Raw genomic sequence first — 17,954 nt, forward strand, 5'->3', positions numbered from 1 at the left:
ATATATATATATTTTTTTTTTTTTTTTTTTTTTTGGAGACGGAGTCTCGCTCTGTCGCCCAGGCTGGAGTGCAGCGGCGCGATCTCAGCTCACTGCAAGCTCCGCCTCCTGGGTTCACACCATTCTCCTGCCTCAGCCTCCCGAGTAGCTGGGACTACAGACGCCCGGCTATTTTTTGGTATTTTTTAGTAGAGACAGGGTTTCACCGTGTTAGCCAGGATGGTCTCGATCTGCTGACCTTGTGATCCGCCCGTCTCGGCCTCCCAAAGTGCTGGGATTACAGGCTTGAGCCACTGCGCCCGGCCCTAATTTGTCATATTTTTACGAGAGACGGGGTTTCACTACGTTGGCCAGGCTGGTCTCAAACTCCTGACCTCAAGTGATCCACCCGCCTTGGCCTCCAAAAGTGCCGGGATTACAAGTGTGAGCAACCACAGCTGGCCTTATTTTATCTTTATGTTTCCCTAGACTGCTCAGTAGAATGAAACCCTAGCTGTACAAAATTAAAAAATTTTTTTAAAAAGGCATGATAATAGCAAACAACTAGGTAGCTCTTTTTTTTTTTTTGCGATGGAGTTTCACTCTTTTTACCCAGGCTGGAGTGCAATGTCATGAACTCAGCTAACCACAACCTCCGCCTCCCAGGTTCAAGCAATTCTCCTGCCTCAGCCTCCCAAGTAGCTGGGATTATTAGCCACCATGCCTGGTTAATTTTGTATTTTTAGTAGAGGTGGGGTTTCCCCATGTTGGTCAGGCTGGTCTCAAACTTCCGGCCTCAGGTGATTCACCTGCCTTGGCATCCCAAAGTACTGGGATTACAGGTGTGAGCCATCGTGCCCAGCACCAGGTAGCTCTTATTTCTGTGCCAGGTACTAGCCTAAACTTTTTGTTAATTTAATTTTATGTATTTATTTTTGAGACAGAGTCTCTTTCTGTAGCCCAGGCTGGAGTGCAGTGGTGCAATCATAGTTCACTACAGCCTCAGCCACCTGAATAGCTGAGACTACAGGTTGCGCCAGCACACCTGGCTAGATTTTTTAATTTTTTTGCAGAGACAGGGTTTCACTATGTTGCCCAGTCTGGTCTCAAACTCCTGGCCTCAAACAATCTTCCTGTCTTGGCCTCCCAAAGCTCTGGGATTATAATAGGCATGAGCCCAGGAATTTGAGGTTACAGTGAGCTATGATTGGTGCCCCTGCACTCCAGTCTGGGCAACAGAGCAAGACCCTGTCTCTAAATATATATATATGGATATATTTATATATATATATATATAGTTATTACAGTATACCCAAATGTTAACATCCTTTGCCAGTGTTTAAAACAAAGGAAGAAATATGTTAGTTGTGAACTTTAAAATGTGTGTGTATGTGTGTGTGTGTTGGAGAGGAACAAAATTATCCAAAATTATTTTGGGAAGGAACATACTAAGACAATATTAAAAATCTTTAATGACCACTAAAGGAGGACTGGGCTTCCCAGCAGTAAGGCCAGGCAGCAGGGGCTGGGACCAATCCAAGCACTTGTCAGTCTGTAGGTCACCCATGTCCTCCTCAGGACCTCAGTTTCCTCCAGGACCATGGATGGGCGGCAGAGACCAGTGCAGTGCCAGCATTAACCCTTTAGTTGTTAGAGGGTAAGGAAGTTGCTGGCTGGGTACAGTGGCTTACGCCTGTAATCCCAGGACTTTGGGAAGCCAAGGTAGGTGGATCACCTGAGGTTAGGAGTTCAAGACCAGCCTGGCCAACATGGTGAAACCCCATCTCTACTAAAAACACAAAAATTAGCCCAATGTGGTGGCATACACCTATAGTCCCAGCTACTTGGGAGGCTGAGGCAGAAGAATCGCTTGAACCTGGGAGGCAGAGGTTGCAGTGAGCTGAGATCATGCCACTGTGCTCCAGCCTGGGCAACAGAGTGAGACTCCATCTCAAAAAAATTAATAATAATAGCCAGGCATGATGGCACGCGCCTGTAGTCCTAGCTACTCCGGAGGTTGACGCAGAAAAATCACTTGAACCCGGGAGGCAGAAGTTGCAGTGAGCCGAGATCATGCCACTGCACTCTAGCCCGGGTTACAGAGTGAGACTCCATCTCAAAAAATAATAATAATAAATAGAGGGAAGGGAATTTACAGGGTGTGGTGCTTGGAGGCTTCAGTTCAGATTATTTATGAATTATGAAGGTATGAAGTTATGGTCTTTTTTTTTTTTTTTTTGAGATGGAGTCTCGCTCTGTCACCTAGACTGGAGTGCACTGGCGCAATCTCTGCTCACTGCAACCTCCGCCTCTCAGGTTCAAGTGATTCTTTTGCCTCAACCTCCCAAGTACTTGGGATTACAGGTATGTACCACCATGCCCGGCTAATTTTGTATTTTTTTAGTAGCGATGGGGTTTCATCATGTTGTCCAGGCTGGTCTCAAACACTCCTGACCTCAGGTGATCTGCCCAGCTCAGCCTCCCAAAGTGCTGGGATTACAGGCGTGAGCCACCATGCCTGGCCAAGGTATGGTCTATTTTAATAACCAGCCCAATACTAAGCATCAGTTGTAGGTATGCCAGCAAAAATGTTTGAAGGCCACAGTGCAGTGGCTCATGGGGAGCCTGAGGCAGGCAGATCACCTGAGCCCAGGAGTTCAAGACCAGCCTGGGCAACATGGCAAAACCCCTTCTCTACAAAAAAATTGCAAAATTAGCTGGGTGTGGTGGTGCGCACTGTAGTCCCAGCTACTTGGGGTGCTGAGATGGGAGGATCAGTTGAACCCAGGAGGTTGAGGCTGCAGTGAGCTGTGATTGCACCACTACACAGCAGCCTGGGCAAGAGAGCAAGACCCTGTCTCAAAAACAAAACAAACAAAAACAAAAAATGTTTGAAGATCACTTCCCCAGAACAGAGGAGGGGATGGATTTGAGAGTTCATGGTGGCTTCTAAGACCCAGCCCCTGGAGCCCAATAGTGCCAGCCCACAAGCCCACTGACCAGCCTCTCTCCTCCTCTTTGCCCACAGGTTACGAAGTGACGGTGCTGGTGCGGGACTCCTCCAGGCTGCCATCAGAGGGGCCCCAGCCGGCCCACGTGGTAGTGGGGGATGTTCTGCAGGCAGCCGATGTGGACAAGACCGTGGCTGGGCAGGATGCTGTCATCGTGCTGCTGGGCACCCGCAATGACCTCAGTACTGAGCCCCCCCTCTGCCCACGGCCCTCCCCTACACCTCGGCCCCCAGCGCCACCCCCGCCCCCAGCCCCACCCCTGCCACCCCTGCCGCCGCCGCCGCCCACCAGTGACAGCCACTCTCTGTCCCCTCTAAGGTCCCACTACAGTGATGTCCGAGGGCGCCCGGAACATTGTGGCAGCCATGAAGGCTCATGGTGTGGACAAGGTCGTGGCCTGCACCTCGGGTGGGTGGTGGGATCATGGAGGTGGGGGCTGAACTGGGGGGTACTGGGAAGGCAGCCCAGGGGCCTCTGAAAGGTAACACTGAAGCCATTCCATGTTCCTGTGCATTTGCTGAGCACCAGCTGTGTGCCTGAACCTTACTGGGTGATGGTGGGGACACAGTGGTGACCTGTGCAGCCCTGGGCCCTGCACACACAAGACTCACAGGTGGGAGATAGGCGGTAAACAGATCCAGGATCAAACTGACATCCAGATCATCAAAGCTGGGATGGGGGAGGCAGGCAGAGGGGATAGGGCCACAATGGGAGAAACTACAGGACTATGGGAGCCCAGAGAAGGTGTCTGACCCAGGCTGAGAGAGGTCAGGGTGGGCCCGCCAGAGGAAGTGATAGAGCTGTGGATATATACTAGGTCTCCGCCCTCACAGAGCTCCTGATTATGGGGACAAGGACATTAAGCAAATAGTTGTCCTGTATAATCTATGTATGTATGTATGTATGTATGTATTTTTAGTTATTTTGAGGTTTGTTTGAGATGGAGTCTCGCTCTGATGCCCAGGCTGGAGTGCCGTAGTATGATCTTGGCTTACTGCAACCTCCGCCTCCCAGGTTCAAGTGATTCTCCTGCCTCAGCCTCCCAGGTAGCTGGGACTACAGGTGTGCACCACCATGCCCAGCTACTGAGCGCTTACTGTGTAGTGGGTGCTATCTGAGCACCTTAAGGATGAATGTCACTGAATCCTCCCAAAACTCCTTTGAATACTTATACAATAATAACAACAGCTGGTATCTTCTAAGCACCTACTATTTGTAGGTGCACAGTAGGTGCTCAGAAGATACCAGCTGTTGTTATTATTGTGTCCCTGGTATAGCTCAGGGAGCCAAGGCACAATAAGACCAGTTGGCTTGCCTCGGTTTACATAGCTTGTGGCTGGTAGAGCTAGGATGTGCACCCAGCTATCTGTCTTCACTCCCCATCTCTGTGTTTCTTTCTTTCTTTTTTTCTTTTTTTTTTTTTTTTGAGACGGAGTTTCACTCTTGTTGCCCAGACTGGAGTGCAGTGGTGCAATCTCGGCTCACTGCAACCCCCACCTCCCAGGTTCAAGCAATTCTCCTGCCTCAGACTCCCAAGTAGCTGAGATTACAGACACCTGCCACCATGTCTGGCTAATTTTTGTATTCTTAGTAGAGACAGGGTTTCACCATGTTGGCCGGGCTGGTCTCGAACTCCTGACCTCAAGTGTGTTTCATCACACAAATTGCCTCCCTGGAAAGGGAAGTGACATGAAAGAAGGCTGCCTGATTATTGTAATTACACTCCAGGCAGAGGACAAAGCAAGCAAAGAGGCCTGGAGGCCAGACCTAGCTGGAGGGTAGGAAGCGAAATCATTTATGGCTTTTTTCCTCAAGCTTTGAAATGGAAAAGTAATACACAAGTAACCTTGCGATTTCAGAATGGTTCACTTGGTCTTGCTCTGTCACCCAGGCTGGAGTGCAGTGGTGCGACCATGGCTCACTGTAGCCTCAACCTGGGTTCAAGTGATCCTCCCCACTACAGCCTCCCAAGCAGCTGGGACGGTAGGCATGCACCACCACACCTGGCTAATTTTTTGATATTTTTGTAGAGACAAGGCCTTACTTTTGTTCCCAGATTGGAATGGTCTGCTGTTAATTTTTGAGTTTTTTTCTCCCATGTCTTTTTTTCTTTGAGATGAAGTCTCACTCTATTGCCTAGGCTGGAGTGCAGTGGCGCGATAACAGCTCAGGGCAACCTCTGCTCCACCTCCCGGGTTCGTGGTGCCTGGGACTAAGATCTTGGCCTGCAGCGATTCTTCAGGAGGCCTCGGCCTCCTGAGTAGCTGGGATTACAGGCGCCTGCCACCACGCCCTGCTAATTTTTGTATTTTTGGTAGAAACAAGATTTCGCCATGTTGGCCAGGCTGATGTTGAACTCCTGGCCTCAAGCAGTCCTCCTGCCTCAGCCTCCCAAAGTGCTGGGATTATAGGTGTAAGCCACCACATCCAGATTCTCTCATGTCTTTTTTTTTCTTTTTTTCTTTTTTTCTTTTTTTTTTTTTTTTTTTGAGACGGAGTCTCGCTCTGTCGCCCAGGTTGGAGTGCAGTGGCCGGATCTCAGCTCACTGCAAGCTCCGCCTCCCGGATTCACGCCATTCTCCTGCCTCAGCCTCCTGGGTAGCTGGGACTACAGGCGCCCGCCACCATCCCCGGCTAGTTTTTTTGTGATTTTTAGTAGAGACGGGGTTTCACCGTGTTAGCCAGGATGGTCTAATGATGGTCTAATGTTAGTCAGGATGATCTCCTGACCTCGTGATCTGCCCGTCTCGGCCTCCCAAAGTGCTGGGATTACAGACTTGAGCCATCGCGCCCGGCCTCTCCCATGTCTTAAAAATCAATTTAAGTGGTTAAGTTTTGCTTCCATGAAAAAGACGAACCTGTAAAATTGATTTAATATGCTTTCTTTTTTTCAATTTTTTTTTTTTGTTTTTTGTTTAGATTGTTTTCTAAATATTAAAGTCTTGTGTGTGCCAGGATTATTTTTTAATTAAAAAAAATTTTTTTTTGAGACAAGATATCACTCTGTCACCCAGGCTGGAGTGCAGTGGCATGATCATAGTTCATTGTACCCTTGAACTCCTGGGCTCAAGGAATCTGCTCAGTTTAGCCCCTCAAATAGCTAGGATAACAGGTATGAGCCATTGAGTCCAGCTTAACTTTTTCTTTGGAAATGATCTCAAACTTACAGAAAAATTGAAAGGACACCGGTATACCCACCGCCCTCTGTTCACAGACACACAATGTTTTCTTTTCTGACCCATTTGAAGTTAGCTTACATACCTCATGGCTGCTTACTTCAGTGTGTAGGTCCTCAATATACTTTTTAACTTTTTATTATAAAAAGTTATAAACAGGCCGGGCGCGGTGGCTCACGCTTGTAATCCCGGCACTTTGGGAGGCCGAGGTGGGAGGATCACGAGGTCAGGAGATTGAGACCATCCTGGCTAACACGGTGAAACCCCATCTCTACTAAAAATACAAAAAATTAGCTGGTCGGTCGTGGTGGCAGAGGCCTGTAGTCCCAGGTATACTCGGGAGGCTGAGGCAGGAGGATGCCGTGAACCCGGGAGGCGGAGCTTGCAGTGAGCCGAGATCGCACCACAGCACTCCAGCCTGGGCGATAGAGCGAGACTCCACCTCAAAAAAAAAAAAAAAAGTTATAAACAGAAAAGTTAAAAGAGGCCAGGCGCGTTGGCTCAAGCCTGTAATCCCAGCACTTTGGGAGGCCGAGACGGGCGGATCACGAGGTCAGGAGATCGAGACCATCCTGGCTAACCCGGTGAAACCCCGTCTCTACTAAAAAATACAAAAAACTAGCTGGGCGAGGTGGCGGGCGCCTGTAGTCCCAGCTACTCGGGAGGCTGAGGCGGGAGAATGGCGTAAACCTGGGATGCGGAGCTTGCAGTGAGCTGAGATCCAGCCACTGCACTCCAGCCTGGGCGACAGAGCGAGACTCCGTCTCAAAAAAAAAAAAAAAAAGAAAAAAAAAAAAGATAAAAAAATAGTCATGTGAAAACACATATCCTTTTTTTTTTTTTTAATTTTTAATTTTGGATTTATTTATTTATTTTGAGACCGGGTTATGAGGCTGGCTAATTTTTGTATTTTTGGTAGAGATAGGGTTTCGCCATGTTGCCCAGGCTGGTTTCAAACTCCTGGACTCAAGCGATCCACCAGCCTCAGCCTCCCAAAGTCCTGGGATTACACGTGAGCTACCGTACCTGGCCAACAGCCATATTCCTGATTTTAAAATTGTGATTGTGTTTTGTAATTGGTTTATGCACATACACATACACAAATAGTTTTTGTTTTTGTTCTCCTAAACTATTTGGGTTTTTTGTTTGTTTTCACTTTCTTTGAGATGGAGTTTCACTGTGTCACCCAGACTAGAGCACAGTAGCATGATCTCGGCTCACTGCAACATCCGCCTCCCTGGTTCAAGGGATTCTCCTGCCTCAGCCTCCTGAGTAGCTGGGATTACAGGTGCCCGCCACCACATCTGGTTAAGTTTGTGTGTATTTTTAGTATAGATGGGGTTTCACCATATTGGCCAGGCTGGTCTGGAACTCCTCACTTCAAGTGATCTGGCCTCCCAAAGTGCTGGATTACAGGTGTGAGCCACTGCACCCGGACTTCCTAAACTATTTGAAATGGAGCTGCACACCCACAGACACCTTCGGCAAGTCCCAAGAAAAGGACCTTTCTCTTCCAGCACCACAGTGCAATGGTCACCCTTTTAATTATCTTCCATCCTCTAATTATTAGAGTTTAATATTCCCTCCATATTCAAATGTCAAGGTAAAAGATTAGAAAGATTTTTGTCATCTAAGGAGCTTGGAGTTTATCCATTAGGGCTTGAGGAGGATTGTTTTTTACAGAGGGAACTGAGAGGATTAGAAAGAAATCCAGAGTAAGACCAGGCACAGTGTTTCAACGCCTGTAATCCGAGCACTTTGAGAGGCCAAGGTGGGTGGATTGCTTGAGTCCAGGAGTACGGGACCGGTCTGGGCAACACAGCAAAACTCCATCTCTCCAAAAAAAATACAAAAAATTACCTGGGTGTGGTGGTACGCACCTGCGGTCCCCACTACTTGGGAAGCTTAGGTGGGAAGATCCTTTGAGCCTAGAAGGCAGAGGTTGCAGTGAGCTGTGATTGCACCGCTGCACTCCAGCCTGGGCTATAGAGCGAGACCCTGTCTCAAAACACAACAAAACAAAACAAAAAAGAAAGAAACCCAGGGTGGGTTAGAGACTGGATTTGAGATTGTGAACTGGAGGCTGGAGGCTGCAGATAAAAACATGGAATGAGGAGGAGGGGACGAGGGCCCTGAGATCCTTGCTGTGTGGCCTTGGGCCACCACTTCACACTCTGCACTGCAGTTTTCTCATCTGAAAAGAGGAAACCCTAGGCCAGGTGTGGTGGCCCCCACCTGTAATCCCAGCACTTTGGGAGGCTGAGGTGGGTGGATCACTTGAGGTCAGGAGTTCGAGACCAGCCTGGCCAACATGGTGAAACCCCGTCTCTACCAAAAATACAAAAATCAGCTGGGCATGGTGGCGCGTACCTGTAATCCCAGCTACTCAGGAGGCTGAGGCAGGAGAATCACTTGAAACTTGGAGGTGGAGGTTGCAGGGAGCATGATGTGATCATAACTTACTACAGCCTCCAACTCCTAGGCTCAAGGGATCCTCCTGAGTAGCTGAGACCACAGGCCTGTGCCACCATGCCCATCTAATTTTAAAAATGTTTTTGTTGCGACAGGGTCTGGCTATGTTGCCCAGGCTGGTCTCTGTGACACACCTTTTTATAACCACTAACATTACCCAAACTATTTTTTTTCTAGACAAGGTCTTGCTCTGTTGTCCAGGCTGGAGTGCAGTGGTGCAATCACAGCTCACTGCAGCCTCAAACTCCTAAGCTCAAGTGATCCTCTCACCTCAGTCTTCCGAGCAGCAATACCACAGGTGTGGGTCATCACGACTGGCTAATTTTTTAATTTTTTGTAGAGACGGATCTCACCATCTTGCCCAGGCGAGTCTAGAACTGCTGGACTCAACTGATCCTCCTACCTCAGCCTCCCAAAGTGCTGGGATTATAGGTGTGAGCCACTGTGCCCAGCCTTTGAACAATTTATATCATTCCAGTTTGCACATGAGGAAACAGGAAGCTGGCCAGTGGTCGATCCAGGACTTGACTTTAGGCAGAACCCAAGCTCTTAACTATTCACCAAACTGCTCCTAAAAGTATTTAGCATAGTTCTTGGCTTGAGGTAAAAGTTCTACAAATGTCAGCCAGTATAGCTTGGCCAAGTTATAGCTTGTTGAAAGCTAATTCCTGAACAAATATTTAGTGAGTACCTACAATGTTCCAGATACTTCTAAGGGCTGGGATTGGAGCAGGAAATGTGATAGAAAGAGTCACAGAATAACTCTAGGGTGTGGCGACAGGTGAAGGGTCCTAGGGAGAAAACAAGGCCCCAAGAAAAGGAATTGGTAAACTGCGCTGGGGGAGATGGGATTTTGCTATTTTAAGCAGGACAGTCAAGAAAAGCTGCATGGAAAGGTGACCTTTGCACAAAGTCTGCAAAGAAAACAGGGAGCCATGTAGCTATGAGAGGGAAATGGCAAAGGGTCCTGGGTCACACCCGTAATCTCAGCACTTTGGGAGGCTGAGGTGGGAGGATCTCTTAAGCCTGGGAGTTCAAAACTAGCCTGGGCAACTTGGTAAGACCTCCATCGCTACAAAAAAAACTTTTTTTTTCTTTTTCTTTAGAGACGGAGTTTTGCTCTGTCGCCCAGGCTGGAGTGCAATGGCGTGATCTCGGCTCACTGCAACCTCTGCCTCCCAGGTTCGAGGGATTCTCCTGCCTCAGCCTCCTGAAAATAGCTGGGATTACAGGCTTGCACCAAGTCACCCAGCTAATTTTTGTTTTTTTGTTTTGTTCTGCTTTGTTTTTGAGATGGAGTCTTGCTCTGTCTTCCAAGCTGGAGTGCAGTGGCGTGATCTCGGCTCACTGCAACCTCCGCCTCCTGGGTTCAAGCGATTCTCCAGCCTCAGCCTCCTAAGTAACTAGGACTACAGGCATGCACTACCACGCCCAGCTAATTTTTGTATTTTTAGTAGAGACGGGGTTTCACCATGTTGGCCAGGCTAGTCTCAAACTCCTAACCTCAGGCGATCCGTCCTCCTCAGTCTCCCAAAGTGCTGGGATTACAGGGGTGAGCCACTGCACCCGGCCTAAAAAAATTTTTTTTAATTAGCCAGGCTTGGCCAGGATGGCGCCATTGCACTGCAGCCTGGGTGACCAGAGGGAAACTCTGTCTCAAAAAAAAAAAAGAAAAAAAAAGTGGGGTTTGGTAGCTCACCCCTGTGGTCTCAGCTCCTCAGGAGGCTAAGGCAGGAGGATCACTTCAGCCCAGAAGGTCAAGGCTGCAATGAGCCGTGTTCACGCCACTGCCCTCCAGCCTGGACAACAGAATAAGACCCTGTCTCTGAGAAAATAAAAAAGAGAGGGAAATGCATCAGAGGCAGAGGGATCAGACATTGCCAAGGCTGGGAGGCAGAACCTGGCTGGAGCAGAGGCATGTAAGGGAGAGTGGTAGGCAGGGTAGGCAGGGACATCAGAGAGCTAATGGGGCCATATCAGGTGGGGCCTTGAGGGCTGGCCATGAGGACTTTGCTTCTATTCTGAGTGAGATGGAGCTATGGATGTGAACTGATAGGGGTGTTCATGGGCTCCTTGGGAGGAGGGAAGGAGGGGCTGAGAGACCAGGGAGGAGGCTGCTGCGCTGGTCCAGGCAAGAGGAAACAGTGGACAGGACCAGGCAGAGTGAGAAGAGGTCAGATTTGGAACTATTGTGATCAGCAGACAGCTCTTACTGGGCCTGTGAGGGAAAGAGGAGGCCCAGAGGACTCCCCCGTTTTTGCAACTGGAAGGCAATGGTGAGCCATGGCAGGGTTTTGTCCTGGCATCAAGACAAGTGGGCCCTTGGCTGGGCGCAGTGGCTCGTGCCTATAATTCCAGCACTTTGGGAGGTGGAGGAGGGCGGATCACCTGAGGTGAGGTCAGGAGTTTGAGACCAGCCTGGCCAACATGGTGAAACCCTGTCTGTATTAAAAATACAAAAATTAGCCAGGCTGGTGATGTGCACCTGTAATCCCAGCTACTGGGGAGGCTGAAGCCAAATTGCTTGAACCCAGGAGGCAGAGGTTGCAGTGAGCCGAGATTGCACCACTGCACTCAGCCTGGGTGACAGAGCGAGACTCTGTCTCAAATAAAAAAAAAAAAGAGAGAGAGAGCCCAGGCTGATCCTACCCTGTGTCCTCCCTCCAGCTTTCCTGCTCTGGGACCCCACCAAGGTGCCCCCACGACTGCAGGCCGTGACTGATGACCACATCCGGATGCACAAGGTGCTGCAGGAATCGGGCCTGAAGTACGTGGCTGTGATGCCGCCACACATAGGTAAGCAGGGCAGGGACCTGGTGGCACCAATGCCATCTGCCTGTTCCCTCCTGCCCTCTGGGAAGATCTGCAAGGCCTTCCCTGATCACCCTAAAATTGCAAACCTTCCTATGATATTGTGACATATATATTTGGCCTTTGTCCCTGTTTCCTGGCATACAACTCCTAAAATCCTTGGAATCTCCAAAATGATAAATGTCTTTTTCTATGCTAATGAGTTCACTGAGAGCTGGCATCCCCTAGGCAGCTTCAGGTCTGGTCACCAGAAAGACTAAGGCTGGATTAGAGGGTTGGGACTTTCCCTTCTGAGGAGTGGTGAGGGATTGAAGGTTGAGGGGATTACCACTGGCTAATGGTTTAATCCATTATATCTATGGATTCTGGGGCGTCAGCCTCCTGAGTAGCTGGGATTACATGCCTGTATCACCATGCCCGGCCATGGCTTACATTTCTAGTATAGGAGATAGAGATTAGACAGAGACAGAGAGAGAGAGAGAGAGAGGAAGAGATAGATAGACAGACAGACAGACAGACATGCAGGCCAAGCATGGTGGTTTACACCTGTAATTCCATCACTTTGGGAAGCCAAGATGAAGGATTGCTTCAGCCCAGGAGTTTGAGACCAGCCTGGGCAACAAAGATTTGTCTCTACAAAAATACAAAAAAAAAAGGGCCGGGCGCGGTGGCTCAAGCCTGTAATCCCAGCACTTTGGGAGGCCGAGACGGGTGGATCACGAGGTCAGGAGATGAGACCATCCTGGCTAACATGGTGAAACCCTGTCTCTACTAAAAAAAAAAAACTAGCCGGGCGAGGTGGCAGGCACCTATAGTCCCAGCTACAGCTACTTGGGAGGCTAAGGCTAGAGAATGGTGTAAACCCAGGAGGCGGAGCTTGCAGTGAGCTGAGATCCGGCCACTGCACTCCAGCCTGGGCGACAGAGTGAGACTACGTCTCAAAAAAAAAAAAACAAAAAACAAACAAACAAAAAAATTAGCTGGGCATGGTGACACACACCTGTGGTCCCAACTACTTGGAGGCTGTGGCTTGAGGATGGCTTGAGCCCAGGAGATCAAGGCTGCAATGAGTGTGATAGAGCCACTGCACTCCAGCCTGGGCAACAGTGTGAGACCCTGTCTAGAAAAAAAGAAAAAAGAAAAAGACAAGAAAAGACAGATATTAATGGCTGGGCATGGTGGCTCATGCCTGTAATCCCAGCACTTTGGGAGGCCAAGGCGGGCAGATCACGAGGTCAGGAGATCAAGACCATCCTGGCTAACATGGTGAAACCCCATCTCACTGCCTGTAGTCCATTCTCCTGCCTCAGCCTCCCGAGTAGCTGGGACTACAGGCACCCGCCACCACGCCCGGCTAATTTTTTGTATTTTTTAGTAGAGACAGGGTTTCACCGTGTTAGCCAGGATGGTCTCAACCTCCTGACCTCGTGATCCACCCACCTCGGCCTCCCAAAGTGCTGGGATTACAGGTGTGAGCCACCATGCCTGGGCTTTTTTTTTTTTTTTTTGGAGATAGAGTCTCACTCTATTGCCGGGCTGGAGTGCAGTGGCGCGATCTTGGCTCACTGCAACCTTTTGCCTCCTGGGTTCAAGTGATTCTCCTGCCTCAGCCCCCAGAATAGCTGGGACTACAGGCATGTGCCACCACGACCAGCTAATTTTTGCATTTTTAGTAGAGATGAGGTTTCACCATGTTGGCCAGGTTGGTCTCGATCTCTTGACCTTGTGATCTGCCCACCTTGGCCTCCCAAAGTGCTGGGATTACTGGTGTGAGCCACTGTGTGCGGCCAAGTGTGTGAAAACTTTCATACCTCCCGAGTTGAACGCATTAAAGGTTTATGAATACACATAAACCCTTTGTTTAGGTTCAGTGCTTAGCATTTTGTCCTGTTCTCTCTCCCTCTCTCCTCCTCTGTCTCTCTCCATGAATATATAGATAGATTTTGCTGAATATATTGTGAAAAAATATATGCATATATATTTGGCTTAATCATTTGAGAGGAATTACAACATTGTCTCACTTCACTCCTAAATACCTAGACAGCTATCTCCTAAAAGAAAGATATTTGCACACAAAACATGATCACACCTAAGGAAAGTGACATTTACTGTCATATCATTTAGTATCCACTCCATAGTAAAATTTCCCCAACTGTCAGGCCGGCACAGTGGCTCACATATGTAATCCCAGCACTTTGGGAGGCCAAGGTGGGTGGATCAGTTGAGGTCAGGAGTTCGAGACCAGCCTGGCCAACATGGTGAGACCCTGTCTCTACTAAAAATACAAAAATTAGCCAGGTGTGGTGGTGGACACCTGTAATCCCAGATACTCAGGAGACTGAGGCACAAGAATTGCTTGAACCTGGGAGGCGGAGGTTGCAGTGAGCCGAGATTGTGCCACTGCATTCCAGCCTGGATGACAGAGCAAGACTCTGTATCAAAAAAAAAAGAAAAATTTTTTTCAACCCTACTCTGCCCTTTTTCTTTAAGTTTCTCATAACATTAACCAGGCCAGGTAACTTTAAAAGGCCCACATTCTGGAATTTTCTAGCTGTTTTGCCACAGATTCAGATTAAACATGTTGGGCAGGAATGCCGCATGGGGTAGGGTGTGTTCCTTTTTTTTTTTTTTTTTTTTTTTGAGACAGGGTCTCCCTCTGTTGCCCAGGCTGGAGTGCAGTGGCACAATCTTGGCTCACTGCAACCTCCACCTCCTGGGCTCAAGTGATTCTCCTGCCTCAGTTGCCCAAGTAGCTGGGACTACAGGCATAAGCCACCACACCCGGCTAATTTTTGCATTTTTTGTAGAGATGCAGTTTTGCCATGTTGGCTGGTCTCAAACTCCTGAGCTCAAGTGATCCTCCCACCTTGGCCTCCCAAAGTGCTGAGATTATAGACGTGAGCCACCGTGCCCAGCCAGGGCAGGCGATTCCCGTCCGCGTTGTCCCAAGCAAACACATAGCCAAGGGTGTGTGTTCCATACTGTGCATAATTCCAGCCTGTCTCTGCTTGGGTGATGGTACATTTTATCCCTAAGTTTAGTTGATTACTGTCAGATAATTTGTTGTTGTTGTTGTTGTTGTTGTTGTTAGAGACAAGGTCTTGCTCTGTCGCCCAGGCTGGAGTGCAGTGTCATGATCATGGCTCCCTGCAGCTTCAGCTTCGGTGACTCAAGAAATTCTCCAGCCTCAGCCTCCTGAGTAGTTGGGACTACAGGGGCATGCCACTGTACCCAGCTGATTTTTGTATTTTTAGTGGACTCAGGGTCTCCCTGTGTTGCCCAGGCTAGTTTCAAACTCCTGGGCTTGAGTGATCCTCCCGTTTCAGCCTCCCAAAGTGCCCGGATGATAGGCATGAGCCACCGCCACTGGCCAGGGCAGGGGATTCCTGTCTGCTTTGTCCTTTGCTTGGGTGCTCAGCACCTGGCCACATAATAGGTAATCAGTAAGGATTTCTCAAATGAATGAAGCAAAGGATATAAATGAGCACCTGCATATGGGAAGTCCATTCTTGGCTGTGACACCACCCAGGCTGGGCACACAGTAGGCACCCTGAGAAGGTCTTTCTGGGGGTCAATTTTGGGGGAGGGGAAAGGTGACTGCTTCACCCAGCCCCTCTGTCTTTACTTCACAGGAGACCAGCCGCTAACTGGGGCGTACACAGTAACCCTGGATGGACGAGGGCCCTCGAGGGTCATCTCCAAACATGACCTGGGCCACTTCATGCTGCATTGCCTCACCACTGATGAGTACGATGGCCACAGCACCTACCCCTCCCACCAGTACCAGTAACACTCTGTCCCCATCTTGGAGGGTGGCATTCTGGGACATGAGGAACAGAGGAAGGGGGCAATAAATGTTGAGCCAAGAGCTTCAAATTATTCTACAGAAACTGACTCTGTGACTCCTCTCTCTGCCTCTGAGTATTTTGGTGTGTCTGTCTGCCTCTGTGTAAGATTTGCTCAGTACGCATTCATTCATTTGTTCAGTAACAGCTTATTGAGTCTGGCCGGGCATGGTGGCTCACGCTTGGAATCCCAGCACATTGGGAGGCCGAGGTGGGTGGGTCACTTGAGGTCAGGAGTTCAAGACTAGCCTGGCCAACATGGTGAAACCCTGTCTCTACTAAAAATACAAAAATTACCTGGGCGTGGTGATGCACACCTGTAATCCCAGCTACTTGGGAGGCGGAGGCAGGAGAACTGCTTGAACCCGGGAGGTGGAGGTTGCAGTGAGCCGAGATCGTGCCACTACACTCCAGGCTGGGTGACAGAACAAGACTCCATCATAATAATAATAATAATAATAATAATAGTAACTTAGCTGGGCAGGGTCGTGTGCACCTGTGGTCCCAGATATTCAGGAGGCTGAGGTGGGAGGATGGCTTGAAGCCAGGAGTCCAGGTTGGGCAGCATAGTAAGACCCCATCTCTACAAAATTATTTTTAAAAATTTAGCTGGGTATGGTGGTATGTACCTGTAGTCCCAGATACTCAGGAGGCTGAGGCAGGAGGATGGCTTGAGGCCAGGAGGTCAAGGCCTGGCCACTGCACTCCAGCCTATAGGACAGATCGAGACCCTGTCTCCGAAAATAAAAAAAGTTTATGTTTTATTTTGAGGATTTATGCAAGGAGTGGAGCATCAGAGAGGTAAGGCAGGGGGACAGTTGGGTGTGTGTCTTATGAAGCTTCCTTTGGCTACTCTGTGAAGGTGGATAGGAAGGGCACAGGAATGGAGGCTGATAGCCCAGAGGGAGTTGGAGTTGGAGGAGGAGCCGTGAGGAGGGGAGGAGACAGAGGGTGAGAGGGATGCCTGGGACCCTGTGTGGACAGTTGGTGAGGGGTGGAGGGGAGACATCAGGAAGAAGCACAGGGCTGTAACCTGGGGACAGAGTTACAGTAGTGCTTCAGGAGGGAGGCTGAGGCTGCAGTGAGCCGAGGTGCGCCACTGCACTCCAGCATCCACGACAGAGTGGGACTCCGTCTCTAAAACAAAAACCCAAATGCAGTAGGGCTTTCCTGAGTTGGGGACCCTATAGGAGGAGCAGGTTTTGGAGGAGGAAGGGGAATAATTGCTCCTTCCTAATTATGTCCTTTTTTTGGAATCAACTGTCCCTTTCTTTTGTTCCCAAGGACACCTTCCCCAGGCCTGAGTGAGCTGAGATGCTTCTCTCTCCCTACCTCTAACCCACACCACCCACCTACCTATTCCCCTCCCCTTTATCCCCTTCCTCCCCCCACCCCGTGAAATCCTTTCGTCTTACATTGCAAACAGCAGGATGACTTGGTTGACAAACTCCAACCGGCAAGAACTGGTCTGAGGAGGCTTAAACCTCCCTTCCCAGAGGTGGCCTGGAGAAAACTGCCTCCTCCCCTTAGGGAAACTCACTGTAGGGTGGGGCATTACGGGTGTGGGCTTTCAGGACACTAGCAGTGTCTTCTTTCTGCCTTATTTTTCTGTCACATTCCTGAGCATTTAGCAGACTTTCACTGGGACCTGCTACGTGTTCAGCCCTGTGCTACATGATCCTGCAGACCAAGCGGTGCTTGACAGATATATCCTTAGTACCTGCCCTTGGTGGGGGGTTCCTCAATGCATATAGTAACTGACAGTCCAGGACTGGGATGGTGGCACAGGAGGCCATGGAATCCTAGAATAGATCCTAACTCAACCTGGACTGCCAGGGAGGGCTTCTGAGAGGAGGAAACCTTTGCGATAAGTTCTGAGAAGCAGCCCTGGGAATTGAGGGTATATTTTCAGGATGAGGAAACAAGTTTAAATATCCAGAGGCGAGAGGATTGCTTGAGGCCAGGAGTTGAAAACCAACCTGGGCAACACAAGGAAACCCCCACTGCCTCCTCCATCTCTATTTTAAAAAGTGTGTGTGTGTGTATATATATATTTTTGAGATGGAGTCTAGCTCTGTTGCCCAGGCTGGAGTGTAGTGGCACGATTTCGGCTCCACTGAAACCTCCACCTCCCAGGTTCAAAGCGATTCTCCTGCCTCAGCCCCGCGAGTGGCTCAGATTACAAGGGTGCACCACCACGCCCGGCTACTTTTTGTATTTTAGTAGAGATGGGGTTTCACCATTGTGGGCCAGGCTGGTCTCAAACTCCTGACCTCACGTGATCTGCCCGCCTCGGCCTCCCAAAGTGCTGGGATTACAGGCATCAGCCACTGCGCCTGGCCTGGATCTTTATTATTAATAATATTATTCTTGGCCGGGCACGGTGGCTCAAGCCTGTAATCCCAGCACTTTGGGAGGCCGAGACGGGCGGATCACGAGGTCAGGAGATCGAGACCATCCTGGCTAACACGGTGAAACCTTGTCTCTACTAAAAATACAAAAACTAGCTGGGCGAGGTGGCGGGCGCCTGTAGTCCCAGCTACTCGGGAGGCTGAGGCAGGAGAATGGCGTAAACCCGGGAGGCGGAGCTTGCAGTGAGCTGAGATCCGGCCACTGCACTCCAGTCCGGGCGACAGAGCAAGACTCCGCCTCAAAAAAAA

At 49.5% G+C, this 17,954-nt stretch overlaps 1 protein-coding gene across 1 annotated transcript in view; it reads left to right on the forward strand.

Annotated features, from left to right (window-relative positions):
• The window catches only part of BLVRB (biliverdin reductase B), a 24,845-nt gene extending 9,506 nt beyond the window's left edge, over nt 1–15,339 (forward strand). The window contains exons 2-5 of the mRNA XM_023229138.3: nt 3,008–3,172; nt 3,309–3,398; nt 11,306–11,434; nt 15,082–15,339. Of these exons, the coding sequence (XP_023084906.1) occupies nt 3,008–3,172; nt 3,309–3,398; nt 11,306–11,434; nt 15,082–15,239 (542 nt within the window). The 3' untranslated portion in view covers nt 15,240–15,339. The remainder of the gene's footprint in view (nt 1–3,007; nt 3,173–3,308; nt 3,399–11,305; nt 11,435–15,081) is intronic.
• The last annotated feature ends 2,615 nt before the right edge of the window (nt 15,340–17,954 follow it).

The sequence above is a fragment of the Piliocolobus tephrosceles genome, chromosome 21, assembly GCF_002776525.5.
Source record: "Piliocolobus tephrosceles isolate RC106 chromosome 21, ASM277652v3, whole genome shotgun sequence".
Classification (NCBI taxonomy): domain Eukaryota; kingdom Metazoa; phylum Chordata; class Mammalia; order Primates; family Cercopithecidae; genus Piliocolobus; species Piliocolobus tephrosceles.